This window comes from Chenopodium album, chromosome 5 (assembly GCF_948465745.1).
Source record: "Chenopodium album chromosome 5, dcCheAlbu1.1, whole genome shotgun sequence".
Taxonomy (NCBI): domain Eukaryota; kingdom Viridiplantae; phylum Streptophyta; class Magnoliopsida; order Caryophyllales; family Amaranthaceae; genus Chenopodium; species Chenopodium album.
In genome coordinates this window covers 76594853-76616731 of record NC_137838.1, presented here as the reverse complement: position 1 = coordinate 76616731, position 21879 = coordinate 76594853, and the positions used below count along the sequence as shown (strand labels likewise).

Sequence of the window (21879 nt, the reverse complement as noted above, 5' to 3'; positions counted from 1 at the left end):
CATAGGAAGTAGTAATTTCCATGAATTTCATACAATGGAATTAAATTCGTGGATAATCCTAAAGCCGCTGAACGAATCAAAATGTATTTGTTTTCTAAAATATAGAGGGCCTATGACTCTTCAAAAGTGTGCAAAAAATCAATTATTAAAGGGTATCATTTGTGATAAGTTTAAGTGTTAACTAATTTGGTTAGTTAAGGTTTTATTTGGATGTGAGATGGTACATATGATTTGGAAGCTAGTTGGAATTGAATCTTTTATGCACTATTTACCCGTTTTTTATCTCTTTACACAACACATAAAGCGACAAATCAATGGAATTTGTATTATTTAACACATAAGCTAAAATGTGAATAAAGCAATTAATTGTGGACTTTAAAATTTTGATGCAATTGTTGACTTGCATATTTTAAAAATTGTCACAAACAATTAAGCATGTGTGATCATCATCAGAGTTAGGCATACGCTAGGCTAGCAGCCTAGCATGACATATTAATAGTCGATTGGACCGGACATTAACCCAACTTCATTAATACGAGTCCATCATAAGTCTAATTCGTACAAATTTTTACCTACACTCTATGGCAAGGAACACTGCCTGCACCCCCCCTCCGCGCGTGCCCTGCCCCCGCCCCCGCCCCTTTTCATTTATGAATTTTCTGTAAATTTTTTGTAATATGTTCATTTCTGTATTGGTAAATATTCATTTATAAATCATTAAATGTTCATTTTATAATAAGGAGTTTTTGTTCAAAGTAATATATTTTATGAATTATATTGAATTTTAAGAATTTTTTATCAATAAAAATGAGAGCAAATTTATTTATATGGATTGTTGCGTTTAAATCATTTTTATTATTAGAAATATTGCATCATCCAATGTACATTTTTGTTTATTCATGTTTCAACACATGTTCATTTTTGTATCATGAAATGTTCATTTCAAGAGCCATGTCTAAGTTTTATAGAAAGATGTATGCAAATACATACATCTTAGAATTGTATTTATATAAATAAAGAGTTGTTAAAAAAAATTCCAATATAAAATAAATTCAATTTAATTGCAATAATAATGCATTTCCATACAGCTATACTATTACATGTAATTGTTTCATAAACACGAAAGTGAACATTATTGTTTGGGCAATCGAAAGACTATCACGAAGTCGGTTTGAACATTTAGGTTTTTTGTTTATGAACATATTGCTTTTCTAATATTAGCATTGAATTTTGTATCATTGATCATTAATGACTTGTTTACTTTTCATAAGGAAGAACAATCATTATTAGAACTATAATTTACATACTAGATGTTTTGTATCATCTAGCTACCAATATTAAAATGAAATTCATAAAATAGAAATAAGCATTTATTTAGCTTCCAAAATGTCAAAATTTGTCTATTAAAATGAACATCGTCTCTTATATTTAATGTGTGGTATTAATATTCAAAGAACATTTTACAACATAAAAAATGAACAATTATTAAACTTGAATGAATATCTTTTAATGTGCAATTGAACATTTAATAAAATTTAAATAAACATCTATTAAAATAATTGCATATATATATATATGTGAATGAACATTTACCCATATGTAAATGAACATATATTATTGTAAATATAAACATAATATCAATATAAAAAGGAACTTCAATTACCATTTCTATACATTGTCATTTAATACATTTCGTATAAATAACAGGTATATAAAATCATCTTTATTGCGTGTTTTTTTAATACATATCCTTTCTCAATATATGCATCGATGTCTTCTACTTTCTTATACAATTATATCCTGTGTAATAACTAATAAGAGATCTAATTTTTAAACCATTAATAAACATTTACACATACAAATATGAACCCATTATTAGAAAATGATCATATACAGTGCAATATAAAAAATGAACAATTATTAAAATATACATGAGCATTTTTCAATATGAACATGAACAAGTGTTAAAAGTCAAACGAGCATTAAAAATAGTTTTCATTATGAACTACATTAACTATACCTATAGAAAATATGTGAAGAAATCGGCCAAAAATAGACATCATTAAGAGATTATTAGAATTCATTATGTAGATCGGTTATTAATATGTGAATGACTGCTTACTAATATATAAATGAACATTTATGTAAATGAAACTGAACATTTATAAAAAAAAAAAAAAAAATCACTACGAACTAAATTTACATTTATATAATTTTACGAAATAGATCATATTATCCATAAAAATAAGGACAATTAAACTCTGTTTTCAATTTTTATGTCCAACAATGTTGTAATAAAACAACACACCATAAATTAATTCAACACAAAAGAGTGTATATATATTAAATCACTTTTATGATAAAAAAGTATAAGAATTCAAGAGCTACTATCAAAATTTTAATATGTTTACTGAAAATAATTGAATAATATGGCAAAAAGTTAGGGTTTGCACTTTTTTTCTTCCAAAAATAAGTTACAATTTGATTTTATATCCTTGCAATTGTGTGACTTTATCTCTTTTATCAAAGACCGCACTTGATTTTCATAAAGAATTTCGAGTTTTTAAGTAAATATTTTTGCAAATTTTGATAAGAGAGAATGGAGAGTGAAGATTAAAAGTGTATACTAATTTTAGGAGAGAGAAAACAATGCTTCTATCTTTTATTTTTTTGGGGTGTAAAAAGTAAACTATAGCAGTGTATTGTTTGGGGAAAGTGGATAGTGGGGGTGTAAGTAGTGCTACCTACACTAGAGTATAGGAATATATAATTATCTAATTCGACTTGAGAGATAAAGAGATACGTTGATGGGACATGAGTCGTGCACAAGGGCTTAACCTAATTAAACAAGGCCTTAACCTAATTAAACAAGGGCTTGACATAGGAGTAACAGACATCTAGCTGTTAAATACTTATACGAGCTCATAAATGATTATACCATGTATAAGTATTTAATCTTTTCGCATATTCTAACAAAAATCTCCAATAAAAATTGAAACACCACAAATGTAATATTGAAAATAAAAGAATAATAACGTGATTTTCATTGAGAAAAAATTGACTTCAATAATAATTTCAATTAATTTGAGTGGAGGGAAATTGGTCTAAAAAAAAGGTGAACAAGAAACAACGTGGAAAATTAGAACGAGACTTGACCATTGGGGGACCGCGCGTGAAGTCACGAAAGCAATGAGAGTGGGTTATCCTTGATTTATGATTGATTTATGACATCATAAATCAATTATTTCCGTACTAATTGGCTTTTGGGCGTGGAAAATTATGGATGAGGCTGGGTCTACTCTTAACGCCGCGTGTCTCTCGAAACTTCCCTCTTATATTAAAAATAAATAAATAAACAATTGCAAATAAAAAAATTTTAAAAAATTATTTGAGATTTTGATTACTTCGTACGTAAGATTTCTGTTACGTTACGCCACATAATGTCATAATGTGATGTAATATTATTAATTTTATTTATTTATTAATTTATTTCCTTCATTTTTAAGTACATCGTTGATGCTTTAATTATATTCATACAAATATTTTTTGGGTTTTAGATTTAGATTTCATTATTTTGTCACACCTTATTATTATAATGTGTGTAGAAATGTAGAAGGATAAATATAGTGAATGGTTACATCGTTGATGCTTTAATTATATTCATACAAATATTTTTTGGGTTTTAGATTTAGATTCCATTATTTTGTCACACCTTATTATTATTATAATGTGTGTAGAAATGTAGAAGGATAAATATAGTGAATGGTTCATGAAGTGTAGGCTAATTAATCACTTCTTTTTGCATGTGCATCATATGAAGTGTGATAGAGGTGGCTTCTCATTGAATTATTGAAATTTTGAGAAAGTTTTTGAGTTTCTGCCTAGTAGTAATGTTAATGCTATTAACCTATTAACCTCATAGGCACATACCTTTTATAACTAACTAACCCATTAAAACATTATATTAGTATTTAATATACACTTACCATACATAATTATGGTTAATAGGTTATAATGTGTAATTGATCACCCTATCCAGTCTTCTCTCAACCAAATGCGTAAATTTAAAGAGTGTCAATTACATACATTGCTAATAATAACTTGTAATTACTTCCCTTTATCACTATATGTTGCCAACCATTATATTTTTTTGGGTCAAATTTCAAAAACTTTGAGCATAATTCTCCAATATCTAGTCTATCATCTATAATAAATAATGTTTCGGGTTGCAACAATCACCACCTCATATGAGGTTCACTTCTAATTTGAGTTAAAGAGTTATGTACGCTGTGGACTCAAGTTCACTAGGCTGAGCACCACATAGGTAGCATGTGAGCGCACCTGGAGGGTGTGTCCAAAGGAACCCCTCTAATGCTAAATTTATTAGCTTGATCAGAATACAATAAATTGGGAGAGTGTTAAGAGCTGGTAGAGCAAGTGCAATAAAATGTTATTAAATATTAGGGCGTGTTCAATACTAGATTTGAGTAGCTTTCAATGGTTTGACAAACAACTATTTAACAAAAAAACTAGACAGTTTGACTCGTAATGGCTACGAATACCTTTTATCAAATGCTAAAATTATTATTAGCCTATACATGAAAATTAAAGTAGTTATTGAAAATTTAATTATCTATCTTCACAGTTACGGAGTAACAATTTGATGGTGGATTATAGTTTTTTGCACAATTAACAAATACTACTTACAATTAACAACTACCTCAACAACTAATTTGTCGAACACGCCCACTTAGCCATTAGATACAGTGAATGAGTGTATTTTAGGGGATATTTATACCCTTGGGCCTTGCCCAAAAGTGACTTTTTGGCGAAGGGCCAATGAAACGTGGCTTGGTTAAGGCGTAGAAGATTGGTTCGGAGGTTTCGGACCATACAAGCCTCTTGTATTGCAAAATTTGCAGCTTATTGGAAACATTGCTTTGCGAATTAGCGGCTTTATCCCCAATTAGGCTCGTAGGCCCATATAATTTTATTGGCCACAAGAACATTGTTCTTAAGCCCAATATAATAAAGGTGCAAAAAAACACAAGTACTGATGAAAATATACTAGTAGTTCTTATTTTCTTTCCGATCGCCCCGGGGCGTTAGATAAGGATAAATTTAATTGGTTGAAAAGATATTAAGTTAGGAATTCATGACAAAATCACGCGTCGTTCGGTGTAATTAATGTTAATTTTACTCTAGTATTTGCATTTTAATTCTCTAATCTAACGCCCCGGGGGCGCTCATTAGCTTTTGCCTTTTCCTAATTATTATTATTATTATTATTATTATTATTATTATTATTATTTATTTTTTATTTTTTTTTGGACATGGTAGTCACTGCTTGCAAAAAATGATTTTTGTAGCACTAATCATAAAGTATTGCATACAAATGTAGCTTTAAGCCTTTAATTTGATTATCAACCACTACATAGAATGAGTATGCCAATACGTTTCTTACAAAACCCTTGCCATACCCTAGATAGTGAATCAATTCCCCTGACATAATACAACCAAACTCTAAACTCATACAATGATGCAATAACATGGTGAGATATAACAAATATAAGTCACACAAAGCCAAGAATCAAAATGGTGTAATGTAGCAATATGATAATTCAAGCTAGATGGAGTGTGAAAATGGATAAACTTGCTACGCTATTTGAAGATCATAGAAACCAAAAAGCTCGATTTTCAACGCATACACCAATAGTTTATAAATTTTGATACACGATTAATAGACATTACCAAATATTGGGAAAAACTCGTGTAGTATTAAAAAAATCTTTAATTTGTTATTCTATTCTGAATCTTAATATTATAAGACATATATTTATTTACTCATTATAAAAGGAAAGATATTTGATGATATATGTTTTTCTAAGATCTAAAAACCCGAACAAAAGCGAATTATATATGGAATAAAACTCTCCCTCATGCCCCCACCCACAATCCAACCCTATTAAAAAAGGGGTAATAATTGAGGAAAGAAAACATTAGGGAGACAAAAAGAGAAAAAAATAGTGGGAAAAATTAATGAAAGTAAGAAAAAGATTTAACATTACAATAAAAAAAATAGGGGACATATAAATAGAGGTTAATATCATAAATTCATACCCCTTTTTTGGGTGGGAGATAAACCAAAGAGAGTTTGCCTCTTTTTCTCTCCATCTCTTCATTTTCTCTCTCCTCTTCACCCTGGATGCTTTTGAACAACCAACATCAACAAACAACACAGTTTCTTCTTCTTCTTAAACCCTTAATTTTCAATTTAGGCAATTACCCAGAAGAAGAATTGAAGAGGAATCGGGTGTAGCATAAGCAGAAGCGTCCGCAATTTTGGAGAGAGAAAATTGAGATCGTTTTTTTTAGGAATTTTTTTAATTTGGGGGTGATTTTAGGGTAATTGGGTTCTGGGATTTTCTGGGTTTGTTTGATTTTTGTTTGTTATTGTAATGGATTCTACTCAAGTTTCGTCAATTGATTTGATTGAGAAGGAAAAGGAGGCGGCGTTGGTCAACAATTATGTTTCATTGGTCGACCCTTTTCTCATTGAAGCTCTTCAAAACCCTCGTCATCGTTTAACCAGTTGAGTTTCTAATTGCTTTTGTTTGGTTGATTATTGCTTAATTTTGCTGTAATTTGTTCAATTTTGCGTGGTTTTGGAATTTTGGGGTAAATTTTTGCAGATTTGGGATTGAATTTGTTTTGATTGGATGTTAATGTTGTGATTTTATTGGTGTTTTTGCGTTTAATTAGGGTTAATGTATGGTGGGTTGTTTTGTTTTATGGCTTAGATCTGGTTGATTTGGTAATTGGGATAGTAGAATGGATGAATGTGTGATTGGTTTATGGAGATTTGTTGTGTTTTTATGGAGCTAGAATGCTCAATTTCGTATGTATTGCTGTTGAGTGAGTTGTTGGAATCAATTAGTATTTATAATGGCAGGTGAAGCAATGCGCCTCAGCTGAGGAATTGTATTTGTCGGTGTAGATGAGCTTTTGTTAGACTCTTTGCGAACCGCTGGTTTGGAATCTAATTATTATAGTCTTCTTCGATTGTGTTCCGTTTCAGAATGTATCTTGTTTTTGGTATTAGATCATGTTCTTTTGTAGTGAACGGGTTGTGGTCGAATTAGTCATGCATATTTCAAAATTAGGGTATGTTCGAATATGAATACATTTCAAAGTTAGATTAGTTCTATTGATGTTGAGTGTTTTCTACCGTTGTGTGAATGCCCTATGCTTTTATGCTTTTATTTGGTTGAGAATGGTCAGATACTTATGCCTTTATACTTGTGTAATCTCTGTGTTTGGTGGTCAGCAAAGGGAACATGAGCATTGTTTTCAATGATTTCTTCCTCGATTCCCCCAAACTTGTTTTTCTTAGTAGAATTGTCTTCTACTGCCATGTTAATGTACTATGCTTTTTAATTTTGGTGTAAAATGGTGAGATGTATGTTTGGTGCATAGAGATGAGAGATAAGAGATACTTGTTCAAATATTTCTGTCCCCAAATGTCTTTTCTTGTAGCATACATTAGAGGTGTCCTGATACCTATACTGAGACTCACTTATATCATATTTCCCTCTTTAAAAATGAGAGAAAATCGATTACCATGTAGTTTAAGCTTAACGCTTTGTTAGCGTAGCAAGATAGAAGGAAAGGAAGTTCATGGAAAGAGGAAGGAGAAGGAAAGGATAGGGAGGGGGGAAGGTGGAATTTCATTTTTGGAGGGATGGTGTTTATTAAAGAGGTAAGGAAAATGGATCCTCCTCTTTCTCTTCCCTTCCTTTCCCAACCTCTTAACCAAACAAGGGAACTTTTTCCTTTCCCTCCTATAGTCCTATTTCTTCCGACCTTCCGTTTCCTCTAGCAAGGTGTAAATTAGATTCATGATCAACGTCATCAGTATTTTGAGGTTTCTTCTTATTGTATTAATGATGTTGGATATCCCCCCGTTGTTGCCTAGGAAACTCTTTAGAATCTCTTCGGTATTCTTGTTTTAAGTATTCTTTGGACTGTAGGGATGAGGACACAGACATGCCTTTTCAAATGTGTGTTTATTTTTTTTAATTGTAATTTACTACTAATTTTAAGAATTTGTTGAGGAGTTTGTAGGCAATTGGTGGGGACAATTGAACAGTTGAATGTAACATCTTTCTGGAAATCACTTGGATGTTTGTTATTGAAATGTTGTTTTGTAATGCTTCTCCAATCCTAAGGCATGTATTATTATCAATTACTGGAAAAGAATTTGATGGTGCTTTATTGGTGTAGCATACTTTCTCACGTGTTTTTTTTTTTGGAGCCTTTTATGTTTGTTGCAAAGGTTTATTTAAGGTTTGAAGATGCTAGTGAAATACAACTTTAGTTCTGGTGCCAGTCAGCCAGTGGTTAACATGGATTTATTAGTTAGTTTGGAGGATTTAGTATTGTGAAATTGCAAAAATTTGAATAGCAAACCAGGTCAATCAGTCCTTTATAAGAAGCAATTCTTATGTTTTAGGTCTCCTAACAGCCCTGTTTTCTTAAGTTGAAGTGAAGGGTAATCTCATGCCTCCATTATCATGTCACTTTCTTTGATCTATTGGTGCTTTTCTATAGGTTGTTATTTTTTTTAGATGCAACTTCACAATCCAAACAAGGCTTGGTTTTGTTTATAATAATATTGGGAAGAATGCTAATAGAATGTGAATATCAAAGGATAAGGGGGTGTTTGAAAATCTAAGAAAGGGAATAGAATCAAGCAAGGTATTGGGGGAAAAAACCCCCTTTGATGTAAGTTATTGTTTGGGTTGTCTCACCACTATCCTTTCTATTTCTTTGCTCTAACACTCCACTCCTATGTTACATGGACTCGGGTACGTGAGTCGGACACGGACACGTGTCCGAGTGTCCGATTCGTCAATTTCCAAAATTTTAGGACACGGGGACTCTGTCCTATATTTGGACACGGGTGCGGGGACACGGCACTTTCATTTTTTGCAATAAAATTATACATTACAAAATATTTAATATTTTTTTTTTTGAGGGATAAGTGTTTCCACTTCGTCATAAGTTAAAAATTAAAAATTTCTAAACAATTGCTGAAAAAAAAAAGAAAAGAAATGTTTTCAGAAAAAAAAAAAAAAGAAACAAAAAAAGAAAAAAAAAGGGAAAAGAAAGATACGGAGTACATAGTAAGTTACCAACAACTCAACAAGATAAAGTCTCTTTACTAAATTATTTATCTTATAAACAAAAGTTAGTAGTACAGCTGTATAGTACTTTTTTTTTTAATTCTTATCTGTATTTTGACTGTCTTCTTCTCTCTTTTTCACCCATTACTTTCTTTCACCATTTTTATCAGCTTAAATGGCTTCCTTTTTCAACTTCTTGTCTTCTTCATCTCTTTTCCTTTTCTAATTATTTTTTCACCATTCTTCGTCTTCAAAATGACATGGCTTCATGATTTTCCCATTAAAATCTGCCAAAAATATGAATTAGGATGTGAAATTTTCAACTGAAGATAATTTTAGATCTAAAGAGGGAAAGGCTGCCGCAAGTCCGCCTCCACAGCAGATGGTGCCGACAACCAGTACACGGCGGAATTTTTTATTTATTTTTATTATTATTTTTTTTAAAAAAAATTCAGCTCTGTTTCACACTTTCTCCCATTCCCCTCTCTCTGAAGTGTCCGAGATCAAACAGCCGAATCTGACACGAATTCCGTGTCCGTGTCCGCGTCGTGTTGTGTGACACTTTGGGTTTTTTGCCGAGTCCGGTGAACATAGCTCCACTCTTCCTCCATTTTTTCCTCGCTTGTCAGATCTAGTTTTTGTTGGTCGGTTGGGCTGTTTTCAATTTTATATGGCTGGCGGTAGATTTTTAGGGGTGGGTTAAGTTTTTCGGGTGAATGAGGTGAAGTTTCAAAGGGCGATGGATTTCAAGGGTGGGGTTGTGTTGGGATTTTGGGGTGTGTGCAATGTTTGAAAAAGTGTGCCTAGAGGCGCTAAGGTGCAATTCGTTAGTGGTCATGCGCCTCTTGCAATTTAGGTGCAAGGTGCATAATGACGTTTCACAATATTTTTTTTTATTTTTTATTACATGCACCTCACCTCAACAAGGTGTGCACTTAGTTTTAAAAGGCGCAAGGCGCTCCAAGGCACATATGGTCCTTGCAACCTAGGCGCAAGGCGAAGGCGCGTGTCTTTTGTATGCAAGGCGCATGTATTTATTTATTTATTTCAAATTATTTTTTTTTATTATACTTAATACCAATTGAAAAGATTCATAATAAATTAAATAATGATATATGTAAAGCTAAGGTAGTCTAAATTTGAAAAAATGTCCATTCTTCAATTTATATCTTAAATCTTAGTTATTTTCCTTGAGGCGCAAAGGTGCACCTTACCAAAGACACTTTGAAGCGCACGAGGCTCGCGCCTTCCGTAGGTGACGACTGGGCCTCGCCTAGCTAAAGCCCATTTCCCATGGGAGCGAGGCGCGCCCGAGGCGCACTTTTTAAAACCAAGGGTGTGGATAAGGTGCTTGGAACTCCGAATTGCATTGGTGCGCCTTGAACTTTTTTTATACTTTTTTTGTGGTTGGGGTGGTGATTTGTTGGTGATGGGTGGTGGTTGAATGAATTTTATGGAGTTTGGGTGGGTTTCATGGTGGCCATGTATGGTTAGTGTTGGTGGTTAGGGTGGAGAGATCAGAAGATGGATGGTCTTGATTGTTTGGTCTAGTGGTGGTCAAGGTGAGCATGGTGTCAAGAAGAGAAAGAGTAAGTGAAAGCCGGGAGAGGGGGGGGGGGGAGAATTTGTGGGTAAGAAGATGTTAAAGGGAATGATTAAATTGACCTAACAAGTTGCAATTTAGGGAATCAACTCAGTTGATTCTCTTAGCCTTTCTAGAATAATGCTTCTTAATTAAATTTGGAAACAAAGTTTAAGAATGTGGAATCAACCCTAATAGAGGCCATAGGGGATGTGTGGCATGCTAGAAGTGTGTGGACCTTTATAACGGAGCATGTCTTCGCTATAGAGGGAGGCTTAAATAATGGAGCAAAATCATTTGAATAGGGAGGGCTTTCCTTTGGGAGTGGTTTCTTTTAAAACTCTTGAGTTTTTAGTGGAGATTTCTGAATATCAATTTGTAGGCTAAAGTGTTAAAGCAGGGTTAGTTACTGTTAGTATCCTGTCCATTAGAAAATATGCTTGTGTAAGGCAGTGTCTTATGCAAAAAGGTTCTATAAAACTTAAATGAGAATGTATTGTGGCGGTTGCTTATGGTTTTCTTAAACATTTTAATTTATGAGAAAGTTTTGCATGTAAATTTGGCATGCTTGATTTTGTCGTTAACACTGTACATTTATGTCGGCCCATGCCTTCATTTTCCTACTATTTTGAATGACCAAATGAAATTGCTTGTGTTCTCTTGTTAATTTTATGTACTGCATACATCTAGATCTGTTAAGGTAAAGTAAAGGGAGCTTGCAATAGGTATTAGGCAACATACTTGGGCATCACCCATCTATTGTATTAAATGTGCCTAAATATGTTTTTTAATTTTTTTTTAAATTTTTTTTAAGCACAATTCAAGTATCACCACTTGTTTTATTCTTGCTGCTATTCTTCAACAAGTTTTGAAAGAGGGAGTGACAGAGGGTGGTGATACAGACAGAGAGAAAGGTTGATTATGATAATTCCGTATATTGTGGCATTGTGTACATAGTAAGGTAGAAATATAGCTGTAATTTTTTTTTTCTACTTCCTTGTCTTATACTCCCTACTAGGCTGATTGGTATCTCTTTCATTTTCTCCTTTTTGTGCAGTTACATGCGATGTCAATTTTGCATTTTTTACTCCACTGCCCTAGGGTGTGGTCATGGTGTTTTAATTGCTACTGATAATTTTGTTTTTATGACTTTATTATATTGTACTTCCTTCGTTTTCTTATAAATGCAATACACCACCTTGACATGCTTTTTTAGGAGTTGATTAGAGTAGGTAAACAAGTGACTTTATCCAAATAGTTTGAACACCAAGACTAGAGTAGGGTTAGGTACTATGTGTATAAATTATTCTGATTAATTTGTCTGTTTACGTTGCTTAATCTCTTCCTCAAAGTGAGTGCCAAGAAGGTGTGTTGCATTTAAAAGAAAACAGAGGAAGTACGAGCCTAGTATTCACTTCTTAATGATTTGTGAAGTCTTTTATCTCCAATTAGATGAATATGCAGGCTCCAAGAAAACCTTCGATTTAGATTAAAGAAAAGCAGCTTAAATATGCCCTTGATTGCATCCTAAGGATCTGGTGATTGGCTAATTACAATGATTTAAAGAGTGTGAATTATCTTGCCCTTGTTCCCTTGTCCTTGTAGATTTTTTTGTTCTTTGTTGGTATATAAGGGTTGTAGACTTGTAGTTGGCTTTGATCAGATTCCTCAATGTACATTACATATGTTGCTCCAATGTGATCTCTTTAATTCGACTGAATAATGACGGTTTTTATTTATTATTTTTCAGTTCTGCGTATGGAGCTCGATATTCAGAAATTCTTACAGAATCCAGAGCAATTGCAGTTTGAGTTCCAACATTTCCCTACTTCCTATTTACGCCTTGCGGCACACAGGGTTGCTCAACATTACGGTCTGCAGACCATGGTGTTGGACAATCTTGTTGATGGGGCTGGAACTAAAATCATGGTTATGAAAACAGCGGAGAGCAAGTACCCATCAGTTTGTTTATCAGACATACCTAGACAGTCAGATAACAACAAACATGAGATGGTCAAAATTGCTATCAGGCGTAGGCCTTGTAGATCATCTTCTGGTGCAGGTGACATGGATCTTAAACGAAACTCTGTAAGGAGCGTCGAAGAGAGGAAGGAGGAGTATGATAAGGCAAGAGCTCGCATCTTTAGCAGTCCAAACAGTCCTACGTCAGATGATACATCATCGCAGGTGTCAGGGGATGGGAAAAGTTTGTGTCCAAGCAAGGATGAAATGGGTGGATGCCAGAACTTTATCAATGAACCGGAGAAGAGTGTCAATGTCAGGGACATAGGAACTTCTTCTCGTGTTGCTGCCATCTTCAAAGACAGAGAAAAAGATCGATATGATCCAGATTATGACCGTAGTTATGACAGGTACATTTGCGCTTCTCTGTGATGAATCTTTTTTTGCTGTAATCTTCCAATTTACCTTAGATCTTTGTTGGATTGGTATTGATAATATTGCTTGAGTGCCTGGGGGCTGGGGAGCATGAAAGCAGAGTTAACCCTTTCATCATATTGGATTTTGAAGACTAGATGATAAATTTTATTAAGAGATCCTTGCTTCTGAGGACTTAATTTTCTTAGATTTAAATCAATTCTGGAAGTTGAAAACATCCTTTTCTCTTTATCCTATTTTTCTATGTTTCTATAGGAATAAAGAATTTATTTTATTTTATTTTATTTTTTTATTAGAATTTGTTGCTACTTTTTGGCTATTGACATTATGCTCTTCTGCTCATCTTTCTTGATCTCTGTATTTGTTTTTGTCCTTACAATGCTATTCTCTTTGTATGACCATAATAGAGGTAATTGAGTAAAACCTGTGGATGGGTTTTTTTATTGCAAATTCAGACCCAACTCAAGTCTGGTATAACCGTATAGTGCTATTGCCCTGAAATTTTTTAGTTGGGGCCATTTTATATTTGCTGAGTGCTAATATGTCCTATTTGGTCATCTGTAGGTATGTTAAAAGCTTTCCTACCGGTCAGAGGTTTATGCTTCCTTTCAGCATGCCCAAGTTTCAGCCTCCCTATGTGCAGTATGATGCTGCTTTTCCTCAGATGGGTCAAATCCCAAGAGCACAGAACGCCCTCAACTATGGTCCATCAGACCCAAGTATGAATCATTATTGTGCCATGGGATTAAATCAACCTTCCAGAGATGCCGTTTACATGCAGTGGCCCAGTCCTGCTATGATGTATGCACACTCATATGATCAGTTTAGACATTCTGTTTTCCAGGTATGATGCAGTTTTAAAATTCGGTTCATCTAGTGGCCATTATGTGTTAGTGGGTACTAGGTTGGTAGTTATCAACTTATCATTCTTATCTAGGACTCAAGGTTGCAGCATATCCACCTGTGCTTTTTTTTTTTTTTAATTTATACAATTGATTTGAACATTATTATGATATATGGTTGTCCTAAACTCCTAATCGACACGTAATTTTTTCACCTGTGCATTTGAATTATAGTCCTAGCGTATGCTATTGTAAGTACTAATAGGAAGAAATAAGCAAAATTATTAATCGATTGTTAATCCCAATTTAATCAATGCTTTTTGAGTTTTTGCTCACTAAGGTAGATAGAGTTGTTATTGAGCAATGATGGGACACTCACTACCAAGCAAGGCTTGGCTTACTTGGTAAGGTTTTTTTAACTTAGATCCTAGAGGTCTGGGGTTTGAAGCTTGTGAAGTGAGGATGTTTGGGGGTAGGGATTCCCTTACATCCCCACCCCCTACACTTCCAAGTACTTGGCCCACAAATACTAGACTAAAAAAATCATGAGAATTAAAGTCTGATCAAGGTCTTTCTCCTTACCATTAAAAAAATGACGAGACACTTCCAGGAATCGGGCTTTTTAGTATAATCCCAGAGCAATAGTTTGAGGTATAAGGTATCTGGGATATTATTGTGCAAATTGGAGGGTTGATTTGTGATAACTGAATTTGGATTTTATAATCTTCTATTAGAGCTCAACTGTAAGTTCATCTAATTTTTCTCAGTTATCTGATGTTATGTTTGGAAATTTGCTCTCTTTGTTTCAGGCTCCATTCTGTCAGCAGCCACTCAGCTTCGACTACTCGCAGAACATTTGACAGCTTGACTGCCATTCTATGGTGGTGAATGGATGATTTGCTACCTGTTTCGTTAGGTCTATATCATTACTTCTTACTAGGCTCCATGTTTAGGGTCATTTGTTGAATTATGTGGAAAACTTAGTCTGTGTGCTACTTATATTTCGTTTAAAAATAGGACCTTTCCTAGCTTTCAGTTGATACCTGGCGACTTAGCCATTTCTTAGTCTTATGTCCAAAGATTCAGAACTCTTTTCAGGTCGACTTTGTAGTAAAATCAACTAAATTCGTTCATCACTCTCCTTTTCCATAACTTATGTTACTTTCTGCCAGGCAGTAGAATATTGTATGACATTCTATATTGTACGGATTTATCTTATTTTATTGGACTACCAGTCTCAGATATAGAGAGATTTTTTTTTTTTTATTTTTCTTTTTTTTTTGGGGGGGGGGGGGGGGGTGACTAATCATAGTAGAGTGTGGCAAACCTTCAGGGTTACTAAATGTACCATAGTCTTGCATTAGCTTGGGGCTAAATCAGGCTAAGTACTGTTTTCGAGCCAGGAATAGGTTAATTCATGCAAACCTGGATGGAGCGCGATCAGCTCTACTTGCAAGAACTGCTCACCATACATAGCCTAGGTATTGATCTTTCTATCTGAAAGTAGTTGCAACTTGCAAGTGACATAAAATGATAAAATCAAGGCATTATTAGAATTCAAAAAGTGGTTGAATAATTTGCATGCTTGGGATATTGGACATGATGACATTACCCTAAAAGTCCCAACATCTAATGCTAACGATTCTCTTTGGCAAAATAAAAACTTTAGAATTTGCTGAAGTAGCTGGTACTGTTATAAATAAGTTGGGACACTTTTATCAGTATTAATCTTGGAGATCTAAAAATGTTCCCTTGAGATTAAGGGTAAGTGTGGTCAAACCTCCCTAAAAGTTATTGCCTATCTTTGAAGTGACAAACACTCCATGCCAAAAACCTTTTCATTTTTTCACATGGGAATGAACTTCTTAAGGCTAAACATCAAAGTGCTTCACTAAATTTATCCTTATTCTTTGTCTTATTTCATCTTATATTTTGTAGTATTTCGACAAATTTTTTTAGGCTTAAAAATAGTTTGAGTTGATAATAGTACTGCAGCTGTCTCTCAAAAATTTTCCATTACACTCTTTATGACTATTTTTGTGAGATATTGAGTACTATCGTTTGAATAGGAAGCACTTTAGAGACGGAGAGAGTATCTATAATGATTATTTTAAATTTTTTAAGACAGTTAAATTTATTCATTTGATTATCGGTGTCTTAATTTAATGGCTAGTTGAGATTAAGGATATAGAGTACTACATAAGATCAAATCTGGGGTGTTGGATTTGGAACTTCCTTTATATCCTTAGTTTAATGGCCAATTGAGATTAAGGGTAAAGAGTATTTGTTATTTATTGATCTGATAATCCTGACAAAATGAAAAGTTGACCTAGTAATTAAAATTTCCCATTGGGTTTAAGTGCTTTTGTATGAATATGACCTAATTATTATGACACACTTTGATTATATCACACAGTATTTTGATAATGTTCACACTTTTTTGCATCTTTACTATTCACTTATGAAATTTACCAGTATCAATATCAATTGTTCATAATAATTAGTTCACAAATGTGTAAACATTGATCCTATGTAGATATCAATGAACTATTAATCGTCCAGTTCAAATTACTAATAAGGATGGCAACGGGTCGGACTCGGAACGAATTATGTTAAATCTGACTTATCTGGCCTTCGACTCCGAGTTTTTTTTAGGTATTCAATATAGTTTGAGAAATTGGGCTACTTGGGCCTTTGTAACCCACACCCACTTTCACTACTACCCACACCCAAATCCACGATCAATCAGTCTTCGACTCGGAGTTAAACTCAGAATACCTTTTTCTTGGACTCGAAGTGGATTATTTTCCTCGGATGAGGCAAAATAGGATCAGATTCGAAGTGGATTGCCATCCCTAATTACTGATAACAAATACGAGTACAATCAATTTAAGTTACAAATAGGGTGTTTTTATTGAATGGATTCAATCATATAGCCACTAGTAACCAAAAGTTGTGATCGAATTTCATAAGTATGAATGTTTTTGAAAAAAGAAAAAGAAAAACCTTTATGATTAGATTACTCAAATCCAGATGGAAGGAATAATAATGTATAGAAAAGATAAAGGTAACTTAGCTTGTGTACTAAATTATGGCCTAATTATTTGTTTACAAGTGATTCGCCAGGTTGTCCTTTTTTAAATGGAGTACGCCATAACAAAGATTACATTATTCCTTATCCCATTACTTTCTTTATTAATTAATTAATTGATTATTTAGTTAATTGCATGGGTTAGTGGAGCTTTCGTGCGTCTCTACTTCTGAGCTGTCAGACCAAACTTATGAACAAATACAATACCCTTCTCTTCATACAAATTTCCCAATACCCAAACTTCTTTCGCATTACTCTCTCTGTTTCTTAATAAATGCGTTACTGTATCACTCATTTTGTTCCATTTTATTTAATAATTTCATTTAAACTCTTTTATTTAAACCGAAAGAAGCTTCAACCACAAATTATCCTCAATTTATATACTCCGTATTATGGAGTAACTATAAAATTATACTCATACAGTCATACTAATGTGAGATTTTGTTAAATTCTCATTTGACTTATAGTTTTGAAATATGTATTAGTGGTTGAATATGTGTATTAAAAATGATTTGTGATAAGTCTTTACAATTGTTGAGCAATGTTGATATGGTTAACTAGAAAGTTCATATAGATTAGTAGTTTGACAAATTTAACCTTATTTTTTTAACCTTAGAATGTGTCAAATTACACAATGCATAAACCTATTAACACTATGAAACCCTGTAAAAACTAAGAATCTATTATTGGATTATATGAAATAAAGGTAAACAATAAATAAGGTTTCACATATTATGGTACAGAAAGTTAATATAAAATTGTGTATGATATAAATATCGCAATACAAACAAAGGTATCACATATAACTTTTCATAAAATCAAAAGGTCATTTAAGTGAAGAGAATATCATGATAAAGATAATAAACAATTAAGGAGTATATATATATTTATTTAATTTAAGACTATTGTTTTCTTCGAACCTTCTTTTTGCTTTGTTGCTCAGATTTGATCCAGTGAATCCTAACCCTCGGAGATTAGTAAATGATTAAGATATCTTCAAACACATATTATAGTACCATCCTTTTTATTAATAAGTAATTTGTGGGGCTAACATTGTCCAATTGTTCCATAATCATCCAATAGCATAATTAGATAGAATAAAACGATATAAGGGGCAACGGAACGTATACTAGTATGATATATGCTTTGTTCGTACTCCTTTGTTCCTAAATGTTTTTCATAATTCGACTTTTTAGTTATCTGTTAAGATCGAAAATTCTAATTAAAAGATCATTTAGTAACGGGAGAAGTTAAATTAAGTGTGATGTATGAGAGAATGGTTGGTGGATTTAGATCATGAGCAAAGTGGATGGGAGTCATGAACTTGGACATATGACGACAAATGAGATTTTCTATATGAGCTGGATTTTTTTTTTTTTGTAAATTAGTTTAAACATATATATCATGATTCATGTACATTATTTTTGTCGAAGACGTGACATTCCATATCATAATATTTTTTATTATTAATATGTATGCGACATTTAGTTTTGTTGCCACTAATAAAAATACTCCGTAATAGATTAAATTAAGTCAACTAATTATCTTTAAGCTCAAAATAAATCTACCAATTATAATTTTTATAATAAAAAGCTATGCTATATATATTGATGTATGCAATAAATGTGATATGACTTGTATGAGTTGTTGATGTAGTGATCATGGTTTGAAAGCCGATTTTAAAAAGTATAATTGCTTGTCCTTTTCCTTTATTTGTTTAAATTGTGTTATGTTTCTTATGATAACGTATTTGACCTTAGATATCAATAATAACAACATGAATATTGAATAGCAAATTATTAGTTTTACTAGTCTTTTTATTGACCATAATAATATTGTTATTCTTAAGAGGATGGAAAAGAATGTACTAACAAACATTTATTATTACAATATATTCTCTTTACATTCTTTCAATGTTTCGTTTTGATTTTGATCTCTTTTGTAATGCACAACTTCTTCTTTTTTTTTTTTTTTTTTTTTTTTTTTTGGAAACAAATCAATTCATTAATAAAAAGTCATCCGCCATCTACAAATGAAATCTAAATTAACAAATACATAAAATTGAATCAAATTAGGTTTTCCTTCATCAGAGCTACGATCGTTGAAAAGATCTTGCACTGTGGTACATCTCTCGCACACATCGCTGGAATATGCAGCCTTTTTGGAGAGACGGTCTAACGATTTGTTGTAGCCGTAAGGATGATTCTCATCTGATTCGCCTGAACGCATTTGAAAATTTGACAACCGTTGCGATCCCGAACAAATCTTTACCAAAGAACTGACAATAGGGCAAAAGATGATTACTTTTTTGATGAACCCTAACACACAAACAAACCCTAAACAAAAACAAACAACTAGGCTTGTTTGACATCATTTTTGGTTTTCAGTTTTCTGTTTTTTTGAAAACCAAAAACCAAAAACAAGAAACAAGAAAAAGGTGTTTCCACTTTTCTGTTGTCAATTTTCAAAATTATCATGATTTTAATGAGTTTATATATTTTTTGATTCATTATGTGACATATATAATACACTTTTAAAAAACAAAAAACCAAAAAACAGAAAACCACAGCGATGCCAAACGAAACTAACGACTCCACCATAGGGAGACACTCCACCATAGGGAGACAGACGAATATCTACACTACTTGTGTAGATTTATTGAAATTCAAATTGCTAAACTAAATAAAATTAAAGGAAAAGGGTCGGAAATAGTCTAATTTAAGAAATTAGACTATTTCCGGCCTAAACGGCCGAGATTTTGGAGAAACCCTAGAAGAGAGGAGGAGATGAGAGGAGAGGAGAGAAGAGGAGATTTCCAAAATGTTACTAACGTTGTAATGCACAACTTTAAATATTATATTTTATACAAAAAAGTTGTATTGGTAGTTATAATTTTTTTTTTTTCAATATAAGTACGTATTACTATTGAAGAAAACCTAATATTTGTCAAATCAAAGCACATTTTGTGGCTTTTACGTACCACGAAATCATAAAATTTGCTTATTTCGGAACATCGACTATACAACAAATCAAGTAGAAGGTCGGATAGCAGATAGCAAATGCAAGAAATTAGAGTCTTTGAATATTGATCTTTTCAATAATTTAAGTTTATTGCTTATTATTGTTATTTAAAATCCATTTGGTCATTCCCTTGCAAGGAGGATATTTTTGTACAATCCTTTTACCCTAACTTTTTTCAAATAAACAAACTCAAAGTCTTAACCACATTCAAATATATATTATCTTTATATATACATTAGGTTTATTTGGAAAAGTAATACAAGTACTTGTAAATCAAAATGACATCCCTCTAGGTAAAGGGTTAGGTATGGAGATAAAATTTCCTAATATAACTAACTATATTTGGTATGGTATGGTTATTTGGTATAATTGAATAGCTTTTTGGCTTAATTTGGTGTGAATATCATAATATGTACACAACCACCCATACTAAAGTTACATTAAGTATGTATATAGTTGAAATTGGCTTACATCTAACTTCAATTTATTTTAATTTTTTTTAACAATTACTAATGGTTTCCCTATCTCAAGAAAATGACAAAAAAAAAAAACATCTAATAGTTTACATCGATCAAAACTTTAAAGATTACTTTTAAAATCAACATTATATGTAATAACTAGGAACTAATTTAGGCTCTTAGATCATGTTAATCGGACGGTCAACATGCTTTTCGTGTCATTATTGACGTTTTCGTAATATTTCTACTTTACAAAATGATTTCCAGTTTCATTTCTAAAAAGTAAATGAAAAGTTAGTAAAAGTAAATGAAACCAGTCATAAAATAAATGAAATAGCCTTTAAGGTTAAAAAACGGGGAAAAAAAGTTTTAAAATTCGCGAAATTACGAAAATGCTATTATTAAACGCGGGTGAGATGTGAGTCGTCGGAGGAAGCGGCCGGGATTGGTTCCTAGTTCCTATTATTCGGCTTAGTTCTCAACTATTCTCAATTATATATATATATATATATATATATATATATATATATATATATATATATATATATATAATATTACAACTCACATAATTTGAAGATGCCTTTAACAATTTGAGGCAATAAACAGCCCTTTTCCCACTCAAACAAGAAACTTTCAATAATTACCATATTTTTAAGGGTTGTAGTAAGGCAATCCAGATCACAAACAAACACAAGGTCAACTAAAGTCATTTGTATTTAATTTTTAAAAAACATAAAACTTCTAATATAATTTTATTTTTAAGTTAAAATAAAAACTATTGCCTTCATTAATGTGGGTACTAAACTTTGCCTAAAGTTGCAAATAAGGTACTCAAGTATCAGTTGTTGCATTTTGAGTACTGAAGTATGGCAGAGTACTTACCGGAGGGAATATTCCGTCCCGGTGACCTCCTTTTACCGTTTTTAACCGGTTTGATTCATAAAAAAAAAAAAAAAAATTGTAATAAAAATCGAATCTTGAGTAATCATCAATCATGACAGTGCCTTGGATATAGAGCAACGAGCTGCTGTTCTTTCCCCAATGTCTGCTCTCATCAGTTACACACGATGTGGGTGAGGGTGTGGCGATGGCAGAGGCGGCAATGATGGTGGAGGCGGAGGAGGAGGCACTCGAGGAGGCGGAGGAGACGAAGGAGGTGGGGAAATTGGAGGAGGAGGCGGTGGAGGCAGTCGAGGCGGAGGCGGAGGCGGAGGCGAAGGCAATGGTGGTGGTGGAGGAGAGAGTATGAATGGTGGCGGTGTTTGTGGTGGTGGTGGTGTCGATCATTGATTGTATCTTGCAC

The 21879-nt window shown here is 32.9% G+C and overlaps 1 protein-coding gene across 1 annotated transcript; it reads left to right on the top strand.

Moving 5' to 3' along the window:
* Positions 1 to 6118: 6118 nt before the first annotated feature.
* On the top strand, positions 6119 to 15234 carry LOC145632339 (uncharacterized). The gene is made up of 4 exons (XM_081684691.1): positions 6119 to 6591; positions 12518 to 13139; positions 13729 to 14008; positions 14816 to 15234. Exons 1-4 carry the CDS (start codon positions 6459 to 6461, stop codon positions 14864 to 14866), a joined length of 1086 nt encoding a protein of 361 aa, XP_081540817.1. The 5' UTR covers positions 6119 to 6458; the 3' UTR covers positions 14867 to 15234.
* Positions 15235 to 21879: the final 6645 nt, after the last annotated feature.